This window comes from Macadamia integrifolia, chromosome 9 (assembly GCF_013358625.1).
Source record: "Macadamia integrifolia cultivar HAES 741 chromosome 9, SCU_Mint_v3, whole genome shotgun sequence".
Lineage (NCBI taxonomy): Eukaryota > Viridiplantae > Streptophyta > Magnoliopsida > Proteales > Proteaceae > Macadamia > Macadamia integrifolia.
This window is the reverse complement of record NC_056565.1, coordinates 35,410,942-35,435,371: the sequence shown is the minus strand read 5'-3', so window position 1 is coordinate 35,435,371 and position 24,430 is coordinate 35,410,942. Positions and strand designations below refer to the sequence as shown.

Genomic DNA, 24,430 nt, shown 5'->3' with positions numbered 1-24,430 from the left:
TTGCCAATTTTGACAAACATTCTACTGTTTCAAATATTCCAGCAAATATATCTATCAGAGAACCTTTTGGAGTAGGATATTTCATCCCTTCTCTAATGATACCAAAACAACCATCAATGCATCATCCATCTTTTACTTTGTCTCTTTAAGCCAATAGAATCAAGCATATATTGGTCCCCATAATCTCATGGGTCCATCCATGTTACAATCAAAATATCCCTTCGGTTTCCAAACCCTTTTGGGTGTGTGAGGTCTAAATGATGTGTATGCCCTTTGTGAATCATATATTTCATAATGTGCAGGTGGCCTGTAAGATTTAAAATCTCTTTGAGTCTTATATGGTCTATAAAGTGGATAAGACCTTTGATGTGTTTGTGGCCAATAGCGAGTATGTGGTCTAAAATCCCTTTGAGATTTGAAATTCCTTTGAGGTCTATCATGCCTCTTGGAGGAAGTGTAATAATACGCATAATGGACGTTATTCCTTTTTGGAACTTGCCTTTGGTCATAATGGAGATTTCTTCTCTTTGAAGAAACTACATTTTCTTTTTCTTTCCCTTGAGGTGAGGTTCCACCATCATAACCAAGTCCTTCTTTGTCTTGAGGACTTTTGCATTGGGATTCTAATAATGTATCCAAAGTCTTTTGACCTCTAGTAAATGTATGAAATATGGTAGTTAACTTTGAGTTATTCTCCTCAAGTTCATACATTTTCGGTGTCAAGGATTCTATCCTCTTGTTGAGGGAAAGAACCTTCTTTTCCAAATTAGACTTTTCAGTCTCAAGTTTCAAGCTTTCTTCATATAAAGCTTTAAAAGCTTGTTGAAGATCATCATCATTAGATTCATTATTTGAAGTATCTAAATAATGAGATTGAGAACTTACCTCTTGTTCTTTGTCTCCATGAGCCATTAAGGCAAGGTTTGTGACTTCATCGGAGTCACTTTCATCTTCATCCGATGAGACTTCCTCATCATTTTCTTCTTCACTTTCTTCATCCAATTCTTTGGATGCTTTGAAAGCAATGAATTTGGAATGTGCTTTCTTGAATTCTTCATAGAGATCCTTTTCATGGGTAAGAAGTGAGCCCATTAATTCATATAGACTTATCTTGTTCAAGTCTCGGGCTTCATTGATAGCAGTTGTCTTTGGTTTCCACTTGGTAGGTAGTGACCTAAGAATTTTCCTGGCCATCTCAGAGTTGGTATAAGTCTTACCAAGTCCTTTCAAGGAATTTACAACATTAGTAAATCTAGTAAACATGTCAGAAATATTTTCATATTCATGCATTTGAGACAATTCATATTCTTGTATAAGCATGTCTACTTTTCTTTCTCTTACCTCTGTAGTACCTTCATGTGTTACTACAAGTGTGTCCCAAATTTCTTTGGCGTTTTCACACATACTTACTCTGTTGAATTCTTCCTCATTTAAAGCACATTGGAGGTAGGTGAGAGCCTTGAAATTGTATTGAAGAAGTACTAGATCATCGGCTGTCAATTCTGATTCATCCTTTGGCACCGTCTTTCCATTAACAATTTTGGTGATGACATATGGTCCTCTTTCTATAGTTCTCCAAACAAGAAAATTATATCCACAAATAAAATTCTTAAATCTACATTTCCAGAAGGAGAAGTTTTCTCCATTGAAGTATGGAGGCCTAGATGCATCCATTCCTTCAGGTGGTCAATTAAATGTAATCATGATCTTTGACTCACTTTAAGACAACTTAGTCTTATATATTGAGCTCCCGCTCTAATACCAATTGAAATAACCTAGAGGGGGGTGAATAGGTTATACTAGTGGAAATTAATTATTTTCGATGTATAGGTCCCAAGTGTGATTGTAAGTTAAAAACGATGCGGAATAAATAAAATAGGCACAATCACACAACACAAGATTTATAGTGGTTCGACTCAATCTGAGTCTAGTCCACTCCTTACAAGAATCCTCTTGTAAGGTATTCCACTAGTTCTCCCTTTTAGTACAGTAGGCAGGGAAGAAAACCTTTACAATTTTTTACGAATAAGAATGTCCTTACAAATCTCCTTTCCAGGCAGAGAGACGCCTTTACAATCTCTTTTACAGGTAGAGATGCACCTTACAATCTCCTTTAAGGTAGAGAGGCACCTTACACTCTTTTAAGGATAAGAGGATCCTTACAATCTCTTAAGGATGAGAGGGTCCTTACACAAGCCTAAGTATAGTCTAGACTTAATGTAAAATAGAAAATGGAGAAGTGGAATAAAAGAGAATTACCTCCGGTGTGGTGCAAATGAAATATGCAATGATGATAGAATGAATGCACCTTTTGAAGTCTTCTTGATGCTTGTAATGTAAATGCCAAGATGTAGACGAAGACTTGTAGATGGTCTTGAGTTCCTCTTGAATGTAAAATGAAGAACTTGAACTCAAGAGATGGTGTAGACCAATTCTCACTTCTAATGCTCAAATAATGCTTCTCTAAAGTTGGGATTTATTGTTGATTAATGAGTAGTATTAGAGGTATTTATAGGTGAGCTTAGTGAAGCATTTTAGACAGGGAATCAAGCTCTAACGGACATATTCTGTGTCTACCGGTCGACCGCCATTGGTAGCCGGTCGACCGCCAAGAGCCGTTGAGGCAAAATATAGCCGTTGGGGCACTTCCAGGCAGTCACCGGTCGACCGGGACTTTTATCCGGTCGACCGCCTATGGTCTCGGACATGTCCGGTTGACCGGGGCTTCCAGCCGGTCGACCTCCTATGGTCTCGGACATGTCCGGTCGACCGGGGCTTCCAGCCGGTCGACCGCCAACATGACAGACTCTGTTTTGACAGAATGCTGTCATACTAACTAGTCGTCAGTGTTTTGACCATAACTTTTCGGTCCGACCTTGGATTGACTTGAAATCAGTTGCGTTGGAATCACAACTCAATTTCCTACAACTTCTATGAAGCTTTCATCTCCTGATACCAACTCTAAGATTATCCAAAATACCCTTAAGTCAGGTTAATGTGGTTTTCACAGAATTTCACTAGAACATATTTTTCCTAATATGTTCCTCACCACTTAGAGAGGCTTTCCATACTTGGTCAAGGTATGCTCTATGGTAATTCTAGTGTGATGCAATGCACATGCATGTGGTGAGTGCATATATATATATATATATATATATGTGGAGGTTACAAATTACATTAAAAGTGACTAATCTATCCTAGTGGTCTTCTTCTTCACTTGAACCTTTCACTCTTTGGCACTTTATCTTCTTTTCTTCTTGTTTGCAATTCCATATCTTTAAGCTTCATGTATTGACATCTTGAAGCTTAAATTCTTATGATATCTTCTTCAAGCATTGATGCCAACTTGTTGATACTCTTCATTTGATGACTTCAAATCTTCATTTCTTCGTTTCATTCACCAAATTCGACCTTTGATATGAAGTCTCTACAAAACAATACTTAAAAGAAAATTGTGACATACCTTCATATGTTTGTTATCATCAAAACCAACTATAGGAATGTGGGCATATCCCTAACAGCTTTCGCATATACCTTTATCAACGAAATCAAACGGATAAGTTTCAATAAAATTCGCGAGGGAAACCTTTTAGGAAAAGATCTTGTTACTATTTAAAGATCAAATAATACGAGTTGAACGATTTAAGTACAGATCCACCATCGCTCTATGACTAATCACAGATCAATATGATTTGTCCCTTCAATGATGAGAAATCTGTGCATACAAGAGTCCTACACGACTTAAATAGGATAAGGAAAGAGGAAATGCTGAAAAATAGAAAAGAATTCTAACTTCATCTTAAATTCACAAGAGATTACACAAATCTAAGATCCTAAACTAATTCAGAGCACTCTAAATAACAAGATAACCTAATTTTCGTAAAAGAAAAACAACTACACAGCAAGAACTGATCTCACAATACAGCCAACCATTATATATGAAAAAAGGTTAGAAGATCAAAAAGAATTGGAAATTAGGGCTACAATTCCATGCCTCGATTCCTTCATATCTCCTTCTCTTCCAAACTCCAAATCATCGTTTAATCCTCTGGCTTAGCGAAATCGGTAATCTAACTGTCATCATCGGCGGCAACCGACTTCGAAGAGCCACCACCAGCCTTCTTCGGCAACAAGTGATTGTGGATGTTGGGCATCACACCACCATTAGCTATTGTAACAGCACCAAGCAACTTGCTCAGTTCTTCATCGTTCCTCACCGCCAATTGAATATGCCTTGGAACGATTCTCGTCTTCTTGTTATCCCTAGCCGCATTTCCTGCCAACTCCAATACCTAAAGAATCAACATTTACAAACAAATCAGTCTCACATGATCAATTTTTTTCCAAATTAAACCCTAACCAGTAATTCTTTTCCAAATTAAATCCTAATCGTTAAAAAGGAAATACGAAACCCACCTCTGCTGCGAGGTATTCAAGAACGGCCGCGAGATACACAGGAGCACCAGCACCGACTCGTTCGGCGTACTTGCCGGCTTTGAGAAACCTAGCGATTCTACCGACGGGAAATTGTAGTCCGGCTTTGCTGCTACGAGATGTTGCCTTCTTCGACGCTCCGGCGCCGAGAGATTTTCCCCTTCCGGCCATATCGAAATACCAAGTGAAGAGAGAGGATTTGCAGAACTTCGCTAAACGAGGGGCTTTAATGGGGAAGACGAAAGAGGGAAAACCGTAATGAGGAGGGAAATTGCCTCTTCTCATATTTATATGTAGGATTCGGAATACACAAGCCAATCAGCGGCAATGACGCGGATCTTGATCTTCGACCGTTCTTTAAAATAAACGTGAACGGTCCGATGTCGAAGGAGTTACGTCCCGGATATTGGGTCTTGTATTTTGGAGCGAAAGAAGCAAAATGGGTTTCCCAAGTTGCCCTCATTGGTACTTCATAATGTCTTCAACCAAAAAAAAAAGGGTACAAATGTCGACAGTCGACACTAACACGGTGCTTGCCGAATGCTGCCTAAGCGTGTCAATTTAAAATTGAAATCGAAACCGGCGGTTTAAAATTAATTTGATTTTGGTTTCAAACTTCAGAATATTTTCTTGGTTTGGTTTGGGTTTCAGTTTCGAGACTCAAACAGTTGAATCAAAACCAATTATTCATTTTCAAACCGAATAAGAGATAATATAAAATAATATTTTTTAAATGTTTTAATCAATATGGAAGATAATTTTTATTTGTTTTGGGTAAAAATATGAAGATAAATTATATTCCTTCTTAATATTTGGAAAACCTTGAGGATTATGGCTTTAATAAATAAGGATTTTTTTTTTTTTTGTTGGTGAAAGTGTAAAAGATTGGGCCAAATATCTAAAATATGACTTGCGTTGAATACAAACTAGGTGAAAATTGAATATTGAACCAGATAAGGAACCAAATAAAAAAATCAAACCAAGTCAATTTGGTTCAAGTTTGAAAAATACACTCATATTCGGTTTTGTTCCCAATGTTGTATTTTAAATTGAAACAAAATTAAACCAACTCACTTACCCACACAGAGGAAGAGAGTTATATATATCATATTATGATATACTATACTGTCATACTATCATGTTATACTATTATATAAAAGCATGAAGTGGCAAATCGTTCACTTGACTACTTTGTTCATTCCTTTTATCCTTCTCTCCATTTTTTTTATATACTTTTTATAAATTATTGGTACCCTTTTATTGAAGTGACAAAAAAACTAATTAGAATACATTAAAGGAATATCTTTATCATCTTCCCACCTTCTCAAACTCTCTCTCTCTCTCTCCCACTTTTATTTTTCTTCTTAAACTCACAAATTACCTTTCCTTATATTCTCTCTCCTAAAATCTGTTATCATTCCTAATATTTCCTTCTTACTAACAATATGGAGCCGTTTGACAACATTTCTATTCTTGGAGAATGTTCTTTTACAAAAGTGTTCATTTTCAATTCCATACTATGAGAATACTCTAGTGGAATAGAAACAGCGTTTAGTAAAACTATTTCCAAAATGTCCTTAGAACAGGAAAAGAACAAAAACAGTGTTTGACAGACACTTTATATAAATTCACTTCTGAACAATAAAATCAATAATTATATGCATGTCATTATGGTCACATTTAACTTAAATAAGGAAATATTTTGTTTATAAAATTATCCTTTAAAATACCATTATTTAAAGGAAATAATAAATAAAAGTGTAAGAAGTTTTCACATTTATCTTAATAAAAAAATAAGTTTCCCATTCAAGTTTATAGGAATTACAAAATAAAAATCATAGTTGCAAATAGGTGTCTTGAAATTTTATTACATAAACAATCAAATCATGGGGTAACTCTTTTCTACTGTCATCTGATTTGCAATTTGTATCTTTAGCTCATTCATCTATCTTCCTCATGTACGTTGACTGCTTTGATGAATTGTAGAAGTAGTACCAGCAACATCACCATCTTCTTGTTCATCGCAAACGTTGACTACCCTAACTCTTTCTTCATTAGCATCGAACGTTGACTACCCTGACTGATAGAACTTCCTAGGGAGATGGCATATTTACAAATAAAGATGAAGATCACCAACACCCAAATTTCAGTGAATAGACCTAAAATAAAGGTTTTCTAACTTGTTCTCTCTCTTCAATCAATCAATAGCTCTGCAAAATTAGACATACTATGTTTCACATTACTTAGATGTTCATGAATGAAGTTAAATAATTCATATGCCTGAAGTAGAAGATTAGATCTCAAATCCTGTCCACAAGTAAAGTGAGAGAGGCACAGAGGCAGAGAAAATATATATATATATATGGGAGAGGGATAGGTATGTCGTCGATATCAAGTATACTAGCGGATAACACCAATAGGAACACATGATGGAGTATCATTCAGGAAGAATATGTGGGTCATTTCAGAAAAAGAGAAGAGAGAGATAGACACAATGGGTGCTAGCATACTTGATATCGACGGCATACCCAACCTTTTCCCTATATATATAAAGAAATTTTCTTGCTAATCTCCCATTGATTAAACTTTCCCCATTAATAAACCACCAAATTTACAACACATATGAGATCGGAATTCGGAACCAGAGACAAATACAAATTCTTCACTTAAATCCACATTGACTTGCACTACTTTCTTCTACCAAAACCAGCCAAAAAAAAAAAAGAGTAAAAAACCCCTAACCCTAGCCTCCAAACCCATTGAGAGTCCTACCTTGCCTTTTAAGAGCATAAACAACATCCATAGCGGTTACGGTCTTCCTGTGAGCGTGCTCTGTGCGAGATGACAAATTGCAGGCTTAGTGATGCCCTAAATATTATCTCTCAACACCTTACGATGCCTCTTTGCTCCTCCCTTTCCCAATCCCTTCCCTCCTTTCCCTCTACTTGACATCTTCGCTTCCCTCTCAAGTAAAAGGTACTCCTGCAACTGTTCCCTCTCTCACCCTGGTTTTCGAATTCTTTCCTAAAACAAAATCTTAAAACCATGGGAAGATGAGAGAAATTGCTTGGTCGTGTTTACCTACTGGCACTACTTCCCCAAATCTCTTAGATGTAGAAATCCGAAATAAGATTTCCTTATTTGGTTCAACTTCTCTCCTGTCTTCAATCTCTTTTTTTTTTTTTGGCAAGCTCTGTCTTTAATATCTAAATATGTATAATGCCACGTAGAAGAGAGAGAGAGAGAGAGACAGACTGGTCCACAGTGTTGAGAGTTCAATCCCTTTTCTCTAGGATTTCTTGCGAGGGAAATGGGCAAGGGCCCCTTTTGGTGTGCTTTTATCGGAAGTAGGTGGAGTAAAGATAATGGAATTTATTCTTTTAAGCTGTTAGAAGAAGGGACAAAACAATTTTTTGGTATTCTTGTAATCTATTATAATGTCATTCTTTTTAACTGGTTCATTGTGGGGGAATACGAAAATAAACTGGATGTGCCAAACATATTTTTGTTTTATTTGCATTCCCGTAACGTAGAAGAACATCAGAAATGCTCTTCCAGGGTATTATCAAACGGCACCTATATGTCCAACCTTCTCATCTTTGCTCAGATCCCATCCTCTCTCTCTCTCTCTCTCTCTCCCTCAAGATATATAAATCGATCAAAGTCAAGATTGGGCATCTTTACGTATACCAGCCTCAACATCCGTAGAGTTAGGCCCGACTGGATCGATAAAGGGAGGGACAGACTCCATCCATGCGACGTTGAGGATGGTTTACATAGAAGATATTCAATCCATCATCTGGCCCATACACGTCAACGGTATGAGCATAGCAAAGTGGAGTAGAGAGATTCTGAATCTACAAATTTAGTGACAAAAGGCGGAGCAAATTAAAAGAGGAAATAAGAGATGATCATTCTTGATCAAGGTCTCAAAATTCAGTGAACGGGCCAATTCACACTCATTCACTCTGATTTCTCACAGGTTTCGATCACTTTTGACCGATTCGGATGCCTATTCGGAGTTTTAAAACCTTGTTCCCATCTTTTACCCTGTTTTTTTTTTTTTTTTTCTCTAATTTTTTTTTATGGATTTGGGTTCGATTACTCCGAGTAAATCCTTCTTGGGCTCAACGATTTTGTTTCTCTTCTTGTGTTTTTATCCATATCGTCATTGGATGAGGGACCTTGAGAGCGCTAGGGCTGGAAAATGAATCTGGTAGAGAGAGATCTACGTACACTGGTCGAGTGTGGCCTCAACTCGTGTCTTCGTGTAGGTTATTGGTTCAAGGAAACCATTTCACTTTCCCTTTTCTTTTTTTATTTTATTTTATTGTTTTCTCTCTATCCTTATGATTGTAATGGTACATCTGGTGTACATGCATATTATATTATATTATTTGTGTGGGTTGGTTTATGAGACGTTCTATTATCTTGATCGTTTTGCTTTGTTTTGTTTTGTTTTGTTTTGTTTTGTTTTGTTTTTTTTTTTTTTTTTTTTTTTTTTTTTTTTTTTTTTTTTTTTTAACTATTATTATCACCATTGTTGATATGGTTTGTCTTGCTATGGTTGTGAATATTTTTTTCTTAACATCTTTCTTTCAAATACTCATTTTGAAAGGATTTACTTCCCACATTATAAGTAACTGGTGAATGTGAATGCTAAGAGGGTTGAAGATGTTTTCACATACAAAAGATTATTGCAACTGCCTCATGACCTTGATAAGAGACCACCATTTGAGGTGCTCTTTTCCCTTTTTTTAATTTGACTGTTTTCTCTCTATCCTTATGTTTGCAATAGTCCATATGATATACATGTAGTTAGTATTTGTCTTGGTTGGCTTATGAGGTGTTCAGTTGTTACGATCATTTTTCCATTGGTGGAACTGTTATTGTGACACTCTTCCCTATTTGTCTGAATGGGAGTGGGTTCCCAATGGGTTGTATGGCATGCGCCTTAAAATTGAGATTTATTATTGGAAATTTATCTTGTACCACCCCTAATTCTAAACTTTATATGACATACCACCCTAATTCGCTTATAATATCAAGTATATACCCCATTTTGTTAACGAAATTACACTTAAATCCATTTCGTTAGAAAAAAAATGTTCTGTGATGATGTGGTTTGGTTAGCATTTCATAAATGACAAGTTTACCCCTAAATCAAATGATTTTCTTCAATTCAATCAAAGGTTTAGGGTTCTTGGTTCTACAAGCTACAACAGTGGAGAGGATAATTATTCTGATTAATCTCTTAATCAACTGATCTTCCCCACCGAAGGAAGCTCACCTGAAAAAATATTGGCTTTCTCTCAGGGATCACCTGTACCAAGAACTCTAGCCTGAGGCATTACAGTTTGAACAAGTTGTTCAGTGAAGATCAATCAAGGAACAAGAAGACGGAATAAGGAAGAAAAAGTAGGAATTCTTAGATTGGTCCTCAAGCGATAGTGCGATGGGTATATTCCTTGAGGTGCACCATAAGAGGAACATTTAGACTAAGAAGAATACACCCATGCCGGCACATGCAACAAAGACGAAATTATCAAAGTTATCATATTTTTGTGTTTGTTTTTGGTATGGTGATTTGGGTTTTCACTGGTTTTGATCCTTGTAAAAAAGATCAATCCCTTTTCTAATTTTCTTCAATCATCTTCTCGCAAGGGTCAAGACTCATCCCAGGGAAGAGGAGAGAGAGAGAGTGAGAGAAGAGTAGCAGTGGAATAGTGAGAGTTGTCTTCGAAAGGGTGTTGGGTTTATCGAGGAGAGAAACAGATTTCTTCCTGGGAATTACTGTGAAACGTGTTGATATACCATATATCCGTTGACCAGTCAATGGTCGGGTAACTGATCCCGAAGTCACCTGGACCAAGATGGATAGGTCAAACTCGACCCCACGATCACATGACCTCTCCTAAAACCCTAAAGGACTTGGGCGGGATTATCCGATTGCTTGACCCCCAAGCCACTAAACCAGGGGAATAACTGTGGTAGAGTTAGCTGTTGGAAGGATTTTATCATAATTAGGTTGACGGTTATGATTCCTAACCAGGGTTGAGTTAGCCGTAACGATCTTAGCCAACTCAGACACGATGAAGAAAGATCCCTTAATGGGGTAGAAACACGTGTCATTGATCCTCGACCAATAGGAGAGCCCAATGCATTCCATATAAGGCAAGAGGAGCCAGGGAAGGAGGTAAGCTTTCATTCTCACTGAACACTTGTGATATCACCTCACCGAGACTAACTTCAGCATCGAAACCTGGCCCTAGAGCTTCTCCGGGCTAGTTTTTTACCTGTATTCTATAGGTTAACGCATGGCAAAAATGTGCAGCAATAGTGGCGCCATCTGTGGGAACTTTACGATAAGCCATCCTGATGTTCAGTGAGATTAGGAGAATGACGAAGACCACCAGAACTTACTCGAAGAAAGGAGGACAACCTGCAGCCTCCCATCCACCGGGGAACCAGTGAGAAGTAGCAGGAGAAGTCGAGCAAGATCCAGCCGTCAATGATGCATTAAATGCCTCTGTACCAACTTGTTCAGATCCTGAAGTAGTGCCACCTTCTCCCATGACAGCAGAGCAATTTGACAACCTTCTAAAGCAAGCTCAGGACTTGGTGCAGTTGATCCATGAAACTTCAAGAAACTTTAGCAAACAGCGGCATACTGATCAACCTGGTTAGCACAGTTGCGAGAAGGAAGTTTTTGAAAGATCCATTGCTAACTTATCTAGCTCCACAAAAGAAAGCCCAAGTCGTGGAGAACATTTTGACCATCCCAGCTGAGATAGGGAAGCATAGTCCCCACTGAGACACAAAAAGAGTGAAGAAGCTGATCATAGCAGCCATGTCAATCAGTCTCCAAGGCATGGCCCAGCACGTTCTCCTCACAGGAAGGAAGATGCCAGAAGAGCGAGGCCCAGGCGTAAGGCCGGAGTCGAAAAATCCGATCTAGAACAGCCCCCACACGATCGAGCCAACCCACTAAAAATGCCCTTAGAGCAATAGCTCAGGGAGTTGCGAGTAAAGGTGGAAAGAATGGAGAAGGGCGATGATGAAAAGGAGGTGGAAGACCTCGAGAAGTTTGGCGAAAGTCCTCTCTCAGAAGAGATCATATGGATCCCACTGCCAAAACGCTTCAAAATGCCTACATTTCAACTTTATGACTGAACAAGGGATCCTTGGGAGCATCTTCAAGCATATCGTTAGATTATGACCATTCAGGGGGCTACAGAGGCGCTCCTGTGTAGAGTGTTCCCAACATCTCTCCAGGGCTTGGCCACTACTTGGTTCTCGTGTTTGGAACCAAGGTCTGTCCGCGACTTCAAACAGTTGAGTAGGAAGTTCTTGGATTACTTCGTGGGGAGCAAGGCACGTCATAAGACCTCATCAAACCTCATGGATATGAAGCAACGGCCAGGTGAGACTCTCCGACAATTCATGCAAAGATTTAACTTAGAAAAGTTGGAGGTTAGAGACCTTGATCCGACCACTGAGTTCTTGGCCTTGAAGAGTGGGATTCAGGAGGAACACTTGAAGTTCTCCCTCTCTTAATTTGAACCAAGGACTTTGGCCCAACTAAGAGAGAAGATCCGAAGATATAGTAACGCGGAGGAGCTTACTACCAATGGCCCAAATGCGAGCACTCAAGTGGATCGACGAAAAAATTCTGGCAAGGATGAGGGAGATTGGGGTTATAGACATAAGCGCCCCAGAGTTGATGATCGAGAAGCAGGTCAAAAGGCTTATGAGGGGTACACCAGCTTGAACATTTCCCAATCCCACATACTGATGAATATCAATGCTGAGGAAAGGGCAAGGATGAAAACTCCAAGAAGAATACCCTCACCTCTCGAGAGTCGTGATTGGTGATGGTATTGTGACTATCACAGAGATCATGGTCATTCGACCAACCAATGTAAAGAGCTCATGGTCGCAATAGAGGAGCTCATCTAGAGGGGGTTCCTGAGGAGATTCACTGCAGGACAAGATGAGGGATGGGACCGATGGAGAGAAGCATTACGGCGGGAAGAAAGAGAGAACCGGAGGGTAGCGCCAAGCTGACGAATGGTACAATCATCACAGACAACTTGATCCTTCCCGGAGGTCACATCCCCTACCAGGCAATGAAAGGAGAGCCGATCAAGCAAAGGACCACCTCGAGGACCCACCTACTCGGGTTATCACTTTCGATGATGAAGATTCAAGGGCAGCAAGGAAGAACTATGCTTGAGGAGTCTTCTACACCGAGCACCTGACCAAGAGGGCCAGGACTGACCAAGTGAACACTTTCAATGATGAAGATTCCCAAGGGGTGGAGTTTCCCCACGATGACGCCATGGTCATAAATCTCCGGATAGGGGCTTTTCAGGTGGAGCGGGTCCTGGTTGATGATGGAAGTTCAGAAGACATCATTTTTTGGGAGGCATTCCAAAAAATAGAGATCAAATAAGAGAAGTTGAGGCCAGTAAACACTCCCTTGTATGGGTTCTTAAGAAGTCCTGTTTGACTGAAAGGAATGATTGAGCTCCATATCCAAACGGGTAGCGGTGAGTTACAAAAGTTATGTATGGTAAACTTCTTGGTGGTCGACACTCCTTCGGCTTACAATGTTATTATGGGTAGGCCAGCTCTCAACGACTTTAGGGCGATAGTATCGACCTACCACTTGAAGATGAAATTTCCCACCGAAAAGGGAATCGGAGAGTGCCAAGGCGACCAATTGGAATTAAGAAAGTGTTATGTCAATACTCTGAAGGATTTTAAAAAGCAAAAAGACATGCACGTAGTCGAAATAAATGAACGGCCGGAGAAGGATGTCAGTAGGGGAGGGCCTGCAGAGGAGCTGGTACCAATAAATCTTTCCGAAGCTGACACCTCCAAACAACTACTAGTAGGAGCATCTCTATCACCCGAAGGTCGGGAAGAACTCACAAAATTATTAAGGAGGAATGTTGATCTGTTTGCATGGTCACCAGTTGATATGCCCGGCATTGACAGAGGGATGATCGAGCATCGCCTAAGCCTCGATCCAACACATCAACCAGTAAAGCAAAAGAGAAGAACCTTCACACCAGACAGAGAAGCAACTGTTGAGGAAGAAGTAGAGAAGCTCCTAAAGGCCAGATTCATTAGAGAGATATGGTACTCTGATTGGTTAGCAAACGTGGTGATGGTGAGGAATTCGAGTGGTAAATGGCGCATGTGCGTTGACTTCATTGATCTTAATAAGGCGTGTGCCCTAAGGAGGTGGACGACTATCCACTACCAAGGATAGACCTCCTTATAGATGCCATGGTGGGACATGACCTTATGAGCTTCATGGACGCTTACTCGGGGTATAATCATATTATTTTGGACTAGTGGGATCAACTGAAGACTACATTTATTACTGACAAGGGATTGTACTGCTGTAGGGTTATGCCCGTTGGCCTCAAGAATGCTGGGGCAACATACCAGAGGCTAGTCAACCGAATTTGCAAACCCATGATCAGAAGAAACATGGAGGTATACATGGATGACATGCTAGTAAAAAGCAAGAGAGCACCCGACCATGTGACCGACCTGGAGGAAGCATTTAACATTCTGAGAAGATACAACATGAAGCTCAACCCAATCAAATGCGTGTTTGGGGTAACCATAGGTAAAATTTTGGGTTTTCTAGTCTCGAGCAAAGGTATAGAGGCCAACCCTGACAAGATACATGCAATCCTAGAAATGACATCACCAAAAACAATGAAAGAGGTACAAAAACTGACAGGAAGATTAGCTGCCTTGGTCGTTTTATTTCCAATGTAGGTGATAGATATGTCCCATTCTTCCAAACTCTGAAAGGAGCCAAAAGATTTGAATGGATGTCGAGCTTCTAAGATGTCTTTGAACAACTTAAGAAGTACCTATCCTCTCCCCCTCTATTGACCAAGCCCACCAGGGGAGACAAATTGCAGCTCTAGTTAGGAGTTTCCCTAGCAACCGTGAGTGCAGTCCTGCTAAAGGAAGAAAACAGACGCCAATAGTCGATATACTATGTGAGCAAGGTTTTGGCAGACGCAAAGCTGAGATACACCAATTTTGAGAAGATAATGTATGCCCTAGTTGTCATAGCATGGAAGCACCGACCATATTTCCAAGCTCATACCATCATGGTATTGAACCATTGAAGAAGATATTTCAAAGCCCCAATACATCGGGAAGATTGGTTGGTTGGGCCGTCAAGCTAGGAGAGTTTGATATCATATTCTATCTGCGAACCATAGTTAATGCTCAGGTTCTAGTCGACTTCATAATCGTATCCATAATCGGAGATGAGCAAGAGCAAGACAACAGGCACCACAGACTGGTTGCATACCCGACTAGGAAGTCCCGACCACATGGAACTTGTTCATAGACAGATTGTCAGGTTTAAAGAGAAATGGGACGAGAGTGACCCTTGTCAGCTCGGGTGGCTTCCAAATACAATGTGCGCTCCGGTTCTCTTTCCAAGCAACTAATAATGAAGCAGAATATAAGGCCCTTCTAGTGGGAGTTAGACTGGAAAAATCGAGGTGCAATGGTTATCCATCCACAGTGACTCCCAGTTGGTCATGCGATAAATAAACGGGGAGAATAGAGCTCGAGAAATCCGGATGGAAGAATATGTCAAGATGGTGAAAGACCTATTGAAGACTTTTGAGGGCATAGAAATAAAGGAGATTGCTTGCTCAGAAAACACTCCAGCAGACATGCTTTCAAGGTTGGCAACCACCCAATGCTCGGATATCATGCCACTTGTCTTTGTCGAAGTTGTCCCTCATTCTAGCCTGAGCACCCCGGAAATGATGCAAGTGGATGAAAAGAAAGCAGCCAGATAACCCCTATCATCTCTTATCTCAAGGACCGAGCATTACTGACGGATCGCAAGGAGGCCTAGAAAATTCAAACCCAAGCACTTAGATTCGTATTGATAGTAGATGGATCGTTACTCAGGAGATCCTTTGCTGGTCCACTCCTCAAATTTCTTGGGGAGAGAGAGGCGGAGTACACGATGAGGGAATTTCATGAAGGGATTTGTGGTTAACACCTTGGAGGGAGAGCTATAGCCCATAAAATTTTGCGCCAAGGATTCTACAGGCCACGAATAACGAAAGATTCAGTTGAATATGTCAGGAAGTGTCTGAAGTGCGAGTATGTAGCTCCAGTACCTCGACAACCAGCAACAAAGTTGAGCACCCTAAGCAGCCCAATAGCCTTTGCCATGTGGGGGATGGACATACTAGGATCCTTTTCTATCGCTGCCAGGTAATGTAAGTTTGTGGTCATAGCAATCGATTACTTCACAAAATGGGTCGAGGCTAAACCACTAGCAACCATGACAGAAGCGAAGACATTAGCATTTTTTAAAACAACAATAATCTTTCGTTTTGGAGTCCCTCGCGTATTAATCACTGACAATGGCAAGCAATTCGACAATAAAAGTTTCAAGCACTTATATAGTGACCTGGCGATTGACCATAGAAAGACTGCAGTGGGGTACCCTCAGAAAAATGGGCTCACATAGAATGCTAACAGGACCCTCCTTCAGGGTGTCAAGAAACGGATGGACGATGCGAAGGGAAGATGGGCAGAAGAACTCCAGAGCATCGTTTGTGCTCATAAGACAACAGAGAGAGTTATTACGAGAGAAACCCCATACTTGCTCACACAGTATGGAAGCACTTAGTCCAGTTGAAGTTGGGGCAATGTCACTACGAGTGCAAGCATATAACGAGCAAGAAAATAAAAAAGGGCTCGAGAACAACCTTGACCTAATAGAAGAGTTGAGAGAATAGTCACAAGAAAAAATGGCGATATGCCAGTAACAGGTGGCAAGACACTTCAACAAAAAGGTCACCGAGCGACACTTTCAGATGGGCGACTTGGTGCTGCAACGAATAGAAGTGTCAAATCCCAAACACCAAAGAAAATTATCACCAAACTAGGAGGGCCCATACTGCATCATGAAGGTGATCAAGCCAAGAACATACCACTTGTCATCCTTGGGGGGAAAAGAAATTGAGCGAGCTTGGAATTCTACGAACCTTAGACGATATTATTAGTAAAAAACCCCTCTTTTTCTTCAAATATTGTTCATTACTGTCTCATCTTAAAAAGTTATAGCATCAATGAAGAAGGTTACCCAGGCTCTTTCACCTATATTTTTTCCATATTCTACTAAGAAGCACACGACCTCGAGACACTCAACCTTCTTCAAGGACTGAGCTCGAGCATCCACGCGACCTCAAGACACTCGACCTTCTTCAGGAACTGAGCTTGAGCATCCATGCAACCTTGAGACACTCGACCTTTTTCACGGATCGAGCTCGAGCATCCACGTGACCTTGAGACACTCGACCTTCTTCAAGGACCGAGCTCTAGCATCCACGTGACCTCAAGACACTCTAGGACCGAGCTCGAACATATTGAAATGGTTAGATCTATAACTAGCTTCGAGAAAGCCTCGATCTCCAATATGAGTGCTAAGAAAACTAAGACAGGTCTTGAACTAAACAAGAGCTCCAACACTTAAAGAAAAATCAGTAGTTTGTTTCATTTAAGGAAAATTACAAGGCACTTTACAAACAGATTAGTACACAAAATCACTCTATAGTATCAGAGGTTGAAGCAGGGACATCCGTAACTGGCTCAGAAGCAAGAAGAACACTTTCGATCTCGTGGATATCAGCACAGACCTTGGTAGGAGGTAGTATTGAAACACCAGATTCTGAGTAGGGCTAGATAGGAGCGGCGTTTGAAATGGCAATCTGGGAGGGAGGCAAAGTAGAAGCATCACCTGAGGCCGTAATGCCCTCTGGAGTAGAAGGTAGCACAGGTGTGACGTCTGAAGCAATGGTGATCCCCTGTGTAGAAGGTGGGGCAGTACCCAATGATGGGGGAGATGTCACAACTCCCAAGGATGCTGCCTTCTCCCACTCAGTAGCAAACACGCTTAGTTCGATACCAGGACTCTTCCGCTCGGACTCACCACGAACCCGTAACATGCCTTGAAGATACAATTGGATGCCTGCAAGATCCAGCTCAGTCTGATAATCTAGTGTCTCCTTATACCTCCTTATGACTACTTGCTCATTCTCTGCTGCTCGGGCCTTAAATAAGGCCAACCGCTGCCTGTCAAAATCTTGCACTGTTACCGCTACCACAACCCTTTTCTTCTCCTTGCCTAGTTCATTGTGAAGTCAATGGATCTCAAGATCCCTTTCTTTAATGTCTTCCTCAAACACCATGACCTTGGCTACAATAGCGAGATTCTAACAGTGGAGCTCCTCATTCCGGCCTCGCAACCCATGAACCTCGCCCTCTTTTTGAGCAAGCCGACGCTCCAACTCCTGTCTCTCTTTCTCTTTGGCATTCAAGGCTTCCTGTAACCTTGTACCTCCGACCATCCCTCGTCAACCTTCTTCTCACACTCCTTCAAAGCACTGTAACACTGATCAGCGCGAACGAGCATCTTGCCAAGTATGGTTTGCCCCTGAAAAAAAAAAGTTCAAACCATGGCAAAGAAAAAGGGAGGAAATGCCAAATGAAGAAGGAAATATGGAAAAGGAAGGACCTTACCTCTGCCAACTGGGTAAAACATTGACCAAGAAGTTCGTAGTAGGTCGACTACTTATAATATGCCTTTTCTTTGGGGAGCGAGCTTTCCAGTACAACGATCTAAGCATACTCAGGATCAGAAAAATGGACTGATTGACTGTCAGCCCATATTGAGGAACGTATGGCTCTCCAACGGTTGTAGCCTTCACCGCTGCCATCTTCCCCTTTTCTCGATACCTCCCTAGATCCTCTGTTGATTTAGCTCCTAACTCTTGCTCCACAGCATTAGGACCAAGACCGACACTTGTATTGATCACCTCTAGGATGGATGAACAGGAAGGTCCAGAGGTCCACCACGACCACCGCTCTGGTCGCTCCACTGAGCTACAGAAGTTTCCTCCTCATGTCAATGCTTCCTTAACATGACCTGAGCAACCAGAAGCTCATCCTCAGAATCCACTCACGCTTCGTTGTCACCCTGAGCACGACCAACTTCCTGCTTGGTGACTATAGGCTTATGGCTTGAGCCAGCACCCGCTTGGTCTCCTCCGCCACTTGGCCCCCAAGAAGCTTCCTCACGCAAAGCCAGGTCCATTATGTTGAGCATGAAATTTGGATCTATTGGTGTTGCACAAACACAACACCTAATCAAGACTAACACACAATAGCAATAAAGAAAGAGAAAATAAAATCATAACATGGGAACAACCTATGGACTTGGTGAAACTTAACCGGACTTAGACCAAACCTCAACAGATATTGGTCAAGATCGAGGTGCATGGCCAGGACCACCTGAGCACAAACGCCCAACTAGGTAAGAACCTCCTTCTCTTCAAACCACAAGTTAGGCATCTTGTTCGCCCTGCCCGTATTCAACAGTGACCATAGGTTTGGAATGTCATACACCTCGACTGGATGGGTGAAAAAGAAACTATCCTTCCACTTAGGAAAGGAGGTCGGCATTCCATCGGCAATCTGGTATATTTTCTTTTGACGACGAAAATAGAACCAGCTAGGAAACATATTTTTTGCGGACAAACAATAGACGGCGATAAACAACTGAATGGTATGCTCAATTTTAAGGTTGGATAGACGACAAAAGAACCCTACCAGACTCATCCAATAATTGGGAACCAATTGTGCGGGCACAAGACCGTAGTGCTTCAACATTGGACACACGAAGGGATGAAAGGGAAATCGTAACCTATTTATCAAGGTAGCTTCATAAACACAAACCTCTCCCCTACGAGGTGCACTTGCCCTCTCGTGAGCCTCTGGCACACAAAGTCCCACTGAGGCTGGGATATGGTACCTGGTGCGAAACTTCTCTAGGTCGGTAGGAGAGATTCTAGAGGCCACATCCCCCACAGAAAGACCAATGGTGGGGTCTCGTATCTTTATAGAAATGCTCTATGACCCCTGGGGTGCAGCAGGACCCGTTGCCAGAGTCTAATGACTCCCACTATTGTCCCTAACAACTGCCTAAGGCATTCAAACTACAACTTTGGAGGAAGATGAAGAGGAAGACGAAGATGAAGACTCTAGGGAAACGGCCTCAAAACAAGAAGACTCCGATGTCCTAGAACCCATATGACAACTCACTCCAAACAAACGACACCGAGCAACACACTTACCAAGAGAGAGCAAGTAGATACCTCAAATGAATAATGAGGCAAGGTTGGAACCATGATCTCCTTTCAAACGTCTGTAAAACTCCACTTCGCTCCAAATTTCCAGATCACACAACCAAGACGACATAAGGATTGAGATGTCTCCTTTTAAACCATTGATCGAATAGGTTGACGTTTGATTACCTAAAATTTCAGTTCAAAAACCCAAAAGAAACACGAATCTAGTCATTCCTCATCCATCCGATGAGAGACAATCAATGACTCAAATGACACATATTGACTCGATCTGCCATTTCGTGGGTGGAACTATCCACTAAGTGACACGTCCATTTGACGTTGACAGCCCCTATTTATGAATAGTGGATGGTGGCAGCTTTTTCGTAAACAAAAGCATAGGTACCAACACAAGATAGGTAGGACGGCTGCGTTATAATATCGCCAAGGCATGCTTCAAAACTTGACCATAGGCCTAGGAATAAGACGAGCAGAAGATAAGACAAACCCTACAACCATACTCGAGACATTAATTACTCCCTGAGCTACTATGCTAGGAGCTCGAGGAGTGGGGGGCATATGATATACCATATATTTGTTGACCGGTCAATGGTCGAGTAATTGATCCTGAAGTTGCCTGGATCGAGATAGGTAGGTCGAACTCGACCCCACGATCACATGACCTCTCCTAAAACCCTAAAGGACTTGGGCGGGATTATCCGATTGCTTGGCCCCCAAGCCACTAAACCAAGAGACTAAATGTGGTGGAGTTAGTCGTTACGATCTTAGCCGACTCAGCCACGATGAAGAAAGATCCCTCAATTGGGGTAGAAACACGTGTCCATGATCCTTAACCAATAAGAGAGCCCTATGCATTTGATATAAGGCAAGAGGAGCCAGGGAAGGAGGCAAGCTCTCATTCTCACTGAACACTTGTGATATCACCTCACCGAGACTAACTTTAGCATTGGAACCTGGCCTTCGAGCTTCCTTTGGGCCAGTATTTGACCTATATTCTATAGTTTAACGCGTGGAGGAAATGTGCAGCAACACATGTCATCAATGTTCAGTTTTGTGTTTATTTGTGTTGTTTTGATAAATTTTGAGGATGGGTTGGTGTTAGAATTTGTTCTCATTTTGATCTGATTGATTTTTACATTTTTTATTTTGGCTTGGTTTTGCTTTTTAGTTCATCTTGCTAGGAATTTACTCAATGGGAAATACCTCCAGAGCTGGGAAAGCTCAAAACAATAACCCATATGGAGACTGGATACAAACCAATATGGGTTCTCTATTCTACAAGCTATAACCATGGAGAGGAGATATATTCCGTTTAATCTCTGAATCAACCGATCCCTTAATAGATGGTCTTTCCTTCAATAGACCCTTCAATGGTTGTTCCTTCCTTTGATTGACCATTCAATAGTTGCTCCTTCCTTCAATAGACACTGAACCACCCCTAATTGGTACCTTTAGCATCTTCCGTCCTCTAACTATAATGCAATTGCTCCTGGTTTTTTTGGGGGGTGAAATCATATCTGTTAGTTTTTTAGGCATTGATCGTTGTTTTCTCTAAACTCGAATTTGTTGGTTTTTTATTGTAAATTCTCTCTATGGTTCAAAGTCTGGTCTTTTGAGAGTAAAAGAGGGGAAGACAATGAGAAATAGGCTTTAGTTCAAAATTTATTATAGGATCAAAAGAGTCTTTTCCATTTTTCTAAACTAACGGTGTTAGGTTTTAGGGGTACGTTAGATATTTTGGACAAATTAGGGTGGTATGTTATATAAAGTTTAAAAATAAGGGTGGTACAAGATAATTTTCCTTTATTTTTAGTTCGTTGCGAAGTGGTACCCCACTTTGTCAAGCCAATCACTCTTTCTCGTGCGTAGGAAAAGTCTTTTGTACCATCCTCTGTTCGTTGGGATTCTAGCTCATTTTCTAGGGCTATTGGGTTTTTCCCACTCCCTACCCCCTCTCGGATTAGGGAGAGCTTTTATTTTCCCTTCATTCAAAAGCCTATATAACCCTCTACACAAGACCTCTTCCGCCAAAATAAATAAAATGGGAGAGAAAGGATCTCCCTGGCACAAACCCCTCTCCACACCAAAGTAACCCACTGGACCGCCTTTCACCAGGACAGATACTCGCACCGAAGCTAGCATTTCATGATTCCAACCAACCCATTTTCAAAAAATCGAATTTTCTGAGAACTGCAAATAAGAATTCCCAATCCAAAGTATCATAGGTTTTCTGAACATCCACCTTTAATCCCATTCCCCCACCTCGCACTGTGGTTTGCATGAGATCCAACTCCAACGCTATACCAATATTTGCTGAAATAATTTTCCCCTTCTAAAACGTACCTTGCTCAGATACCAATCTAGGCAGAAGAAGAATAGCAAGCCCAGCCATTACTTTTGAGATTGCTTTGCAAAATAAATTTTCCATACACAAAAGGCAAAATTTCGCAAGAGTTTAGGCATCTTCAACTTTTGGAATCAATTTTAGGAAGCTATTATTCGAACCTTTCGGCATTCTTCCCTTCACAAAAAAACTAACAATAGCATTGCCAAAGATTCTCCCCACCATATCCCAACATCTCTTTAACAAAAAACTCTAGGGAACCCGTCGGGCCTAGGGGCACTATCAGGATCCATATCGTAGACCATATTTTTAATCTCGTCCATGCTTGGAATTGCCTCTAACACCAAGATATCAGCCTCGTTAAGCACCTCCAAAATAAACTCAAGAAGATCCTATTGAGATACCGAGGATTGGTTTTTTATGAAAATTTCATAAAATTTAGAAATCTACCTCGCCAACGGAGATTGGTTCTCCACCACCATCCCATCCTTCTTATGCAGAGACCTGATCTGATTTCTCATACGTCTCACATTCATTGACAAATGGAAAAGCTTGGAATTGTAGTCCCCTCCTCCCCATTTCATCCTAGTTTTCTCAGCCCAAAGCTTACTATGGCTTTCCACTGCTTTCAAGTAGCGAGTTTTAGCATCAGCCTCCTTCTCGAATAAAATATCAAACATATGTTGTTGCTCAATAATCCTGTGCACCCTGTCTAACTCAGCCTTAGCCTCATTTAACTCCACATTGATATTAGGGAACGCCTGCTTCGCCCAACATCTTAAAACCCCTTTGAGACACTTTAACTTCTGAGAAAGAACAAAAATAGGATAGCTCTCACCTCTTTTGACTACGACTCCTACACCACTTGTCAAATTCTACATTACGCATCCAAAACTGATAAAAAACAGAAAAGAATATTGCAAGGTTTCGAAATGCCCTCCTCACAGACCACTAATGTTTCATGGTCAGACGCCATTTGAGGAAGAACTCGCTAGAAGTAGTCTAGCATTACATCCATCCATTCCCCATTACAAAAATTCCGATCAAGGACCACTGATACATTGCCCCTTTTTCGATTATTAGACCTGGTATATTTATTTCCCTTAGACGAGATAGAAATCAAATTTTTGGATCCACCATAGCCTGGAACTCTACTGCTAATCCTAGATTAAAACGCCTAGGCCCCCTCTTCTCATGAGCAAACAAAGTAGCATTAAAATCCCCAATCATCATCCATGAAAGCCAAGTTGAAGACATCACCGCCAACACCAACCATAAATTCATCCTCTTTGCCTTGAAACAACTAGCATGAATAGCTTCCCTCTCTAGTTCACCAATATCGAAATATGTTGCACTGACATCTATAGAACCACAGGCTTCAACACACCGATTTTTCCAAATAATCTAGATGTTGGGAACTTGCCCAGTTCTCTCGTTGTGAATAAATCCATAGAATAACCCATTCTATTAAAAAACATTGATGGAAATCACGAACTATCCACCATAGGTTCAGCAAGACAGATAGCATCAGGTTGATACTCCCTCACATATAATCTCAAGGCCCTAGACGAAGCAACCTTCTTCATCCCGAGAACATTCCAAAAAAGAACTCGCATAATTAACATTAACCAAACCCGACTTTGTTAGCCTCCCCTTTTCTGGATTGGCGTCCCCCTTTTTTCTTTTTCTTGGCTCCCTCCACTGCCACACCCCAACAATCACATAATTAACATTGACTTCTTTTTTGAAGGAAGTTATTAATTTACTCTATTTGAATATAAAAACAAAAGAACAGTTAAAAGTGTCCTATGCCTAATTATTGCCTAGTTGGAATTCCTTTGAAATTTTGGAGCATTTATTCTTTGCATGTCCTTTCTCAAAATCGATTTGGGAAGAGTAATTTGGAAGCTCAAGTTGGCTTACAGAATTGTTCTTTCATGGTAAAACTTCATGTGACTCTCTTGAAAAGTTGGATTTTAGTGCAACATTATATGATATTTGGTAGGAAAGAAATAAAAGAAGATGGACATCCACATCACGGACTCCAAAGAAAATTCGAAGCACTATCATTTTTTAGGTAAAAAATAAAATTCTTTATAATTATATTAGTCCGTGTCCTTCGTTAGGTGCTCCATAATATGAGACAGTAAAGCAGAGTTGTTTGTAGATATGCCTAACTTTGCTGCATCCTTAGCAAGGTAATCAACAATGCAATATTCCTCCCTGAAGTTATGTGATACCTTCCAACTTATGGAGCACAAGAATTCAAGACCTCGCTACCGGTTCCGTTAGTATGCAGTTGGAGCCCCCCACTAATGGCCATGTTGAAGGTGGGGGCTCTTTTTGTGTTTTCTTAGGTTTGTTTTGTGACTGTTTTTCTATTTTGTTTGGCTCTATTTTCTTAATAAAATCATCTTCTTAGCAAAAAAAAAAA

The 24,430-nt window shown here is 40.8% G+C and overlaps 3 protein-coding genes and 1 pseudogene across 3 annotated transcripts in view; 2 read left to right on the top strand and 2 right to left on the bottom strand.

The window, feature by feature from the left end:
- The window catches only part of LOC122089157, an 83,716-nt gene that overhangs the window by 9,931 nt on the left and 49,355 nt on the right, over window positions 1-24,430 (top strand). The gene's annotated exons all lie outside the window — the stretch shown is intronic.
- Window positions 3,777-4,695, bottom strand: LOC122089155 (protein H2A.7). The gene is made up of 2 exons (XM_042658661.1): window positions 4,417-4,695; window positions 3,777-4,292 (listed from the first exon to the last, which is right to left on the bottom strand). The coding sequence occupies exons 1-2, from the start codon at window positions 4,603-4,605 to the stop codon at window positions 4,071-4,073; spliced, it is 411 nt and encodes a 136-aa protein (XP_042514595.1). The 5' UTR covers window positions 4,606-4,695; the 3' UTR covers window positions 3,777-4,070.
- On the bottom strand, window positions 7,009-7,495 carry LOC122089156 (annotated as a pseudogene).
- On the top strand, window positions 13,217-14,235 carry LOC122089754. Its single transcript, XM_042659446.1, has 2 exons — window positions 13,217-13,641; window positions 13,854-14,235. Exons 1-2 carry the CDS (start codon window positions 13,217-13,219, stop codon window positions 14,233-14,235), a joined length of 807 nt encoding a protein of 268 aa, XP_042515380.1.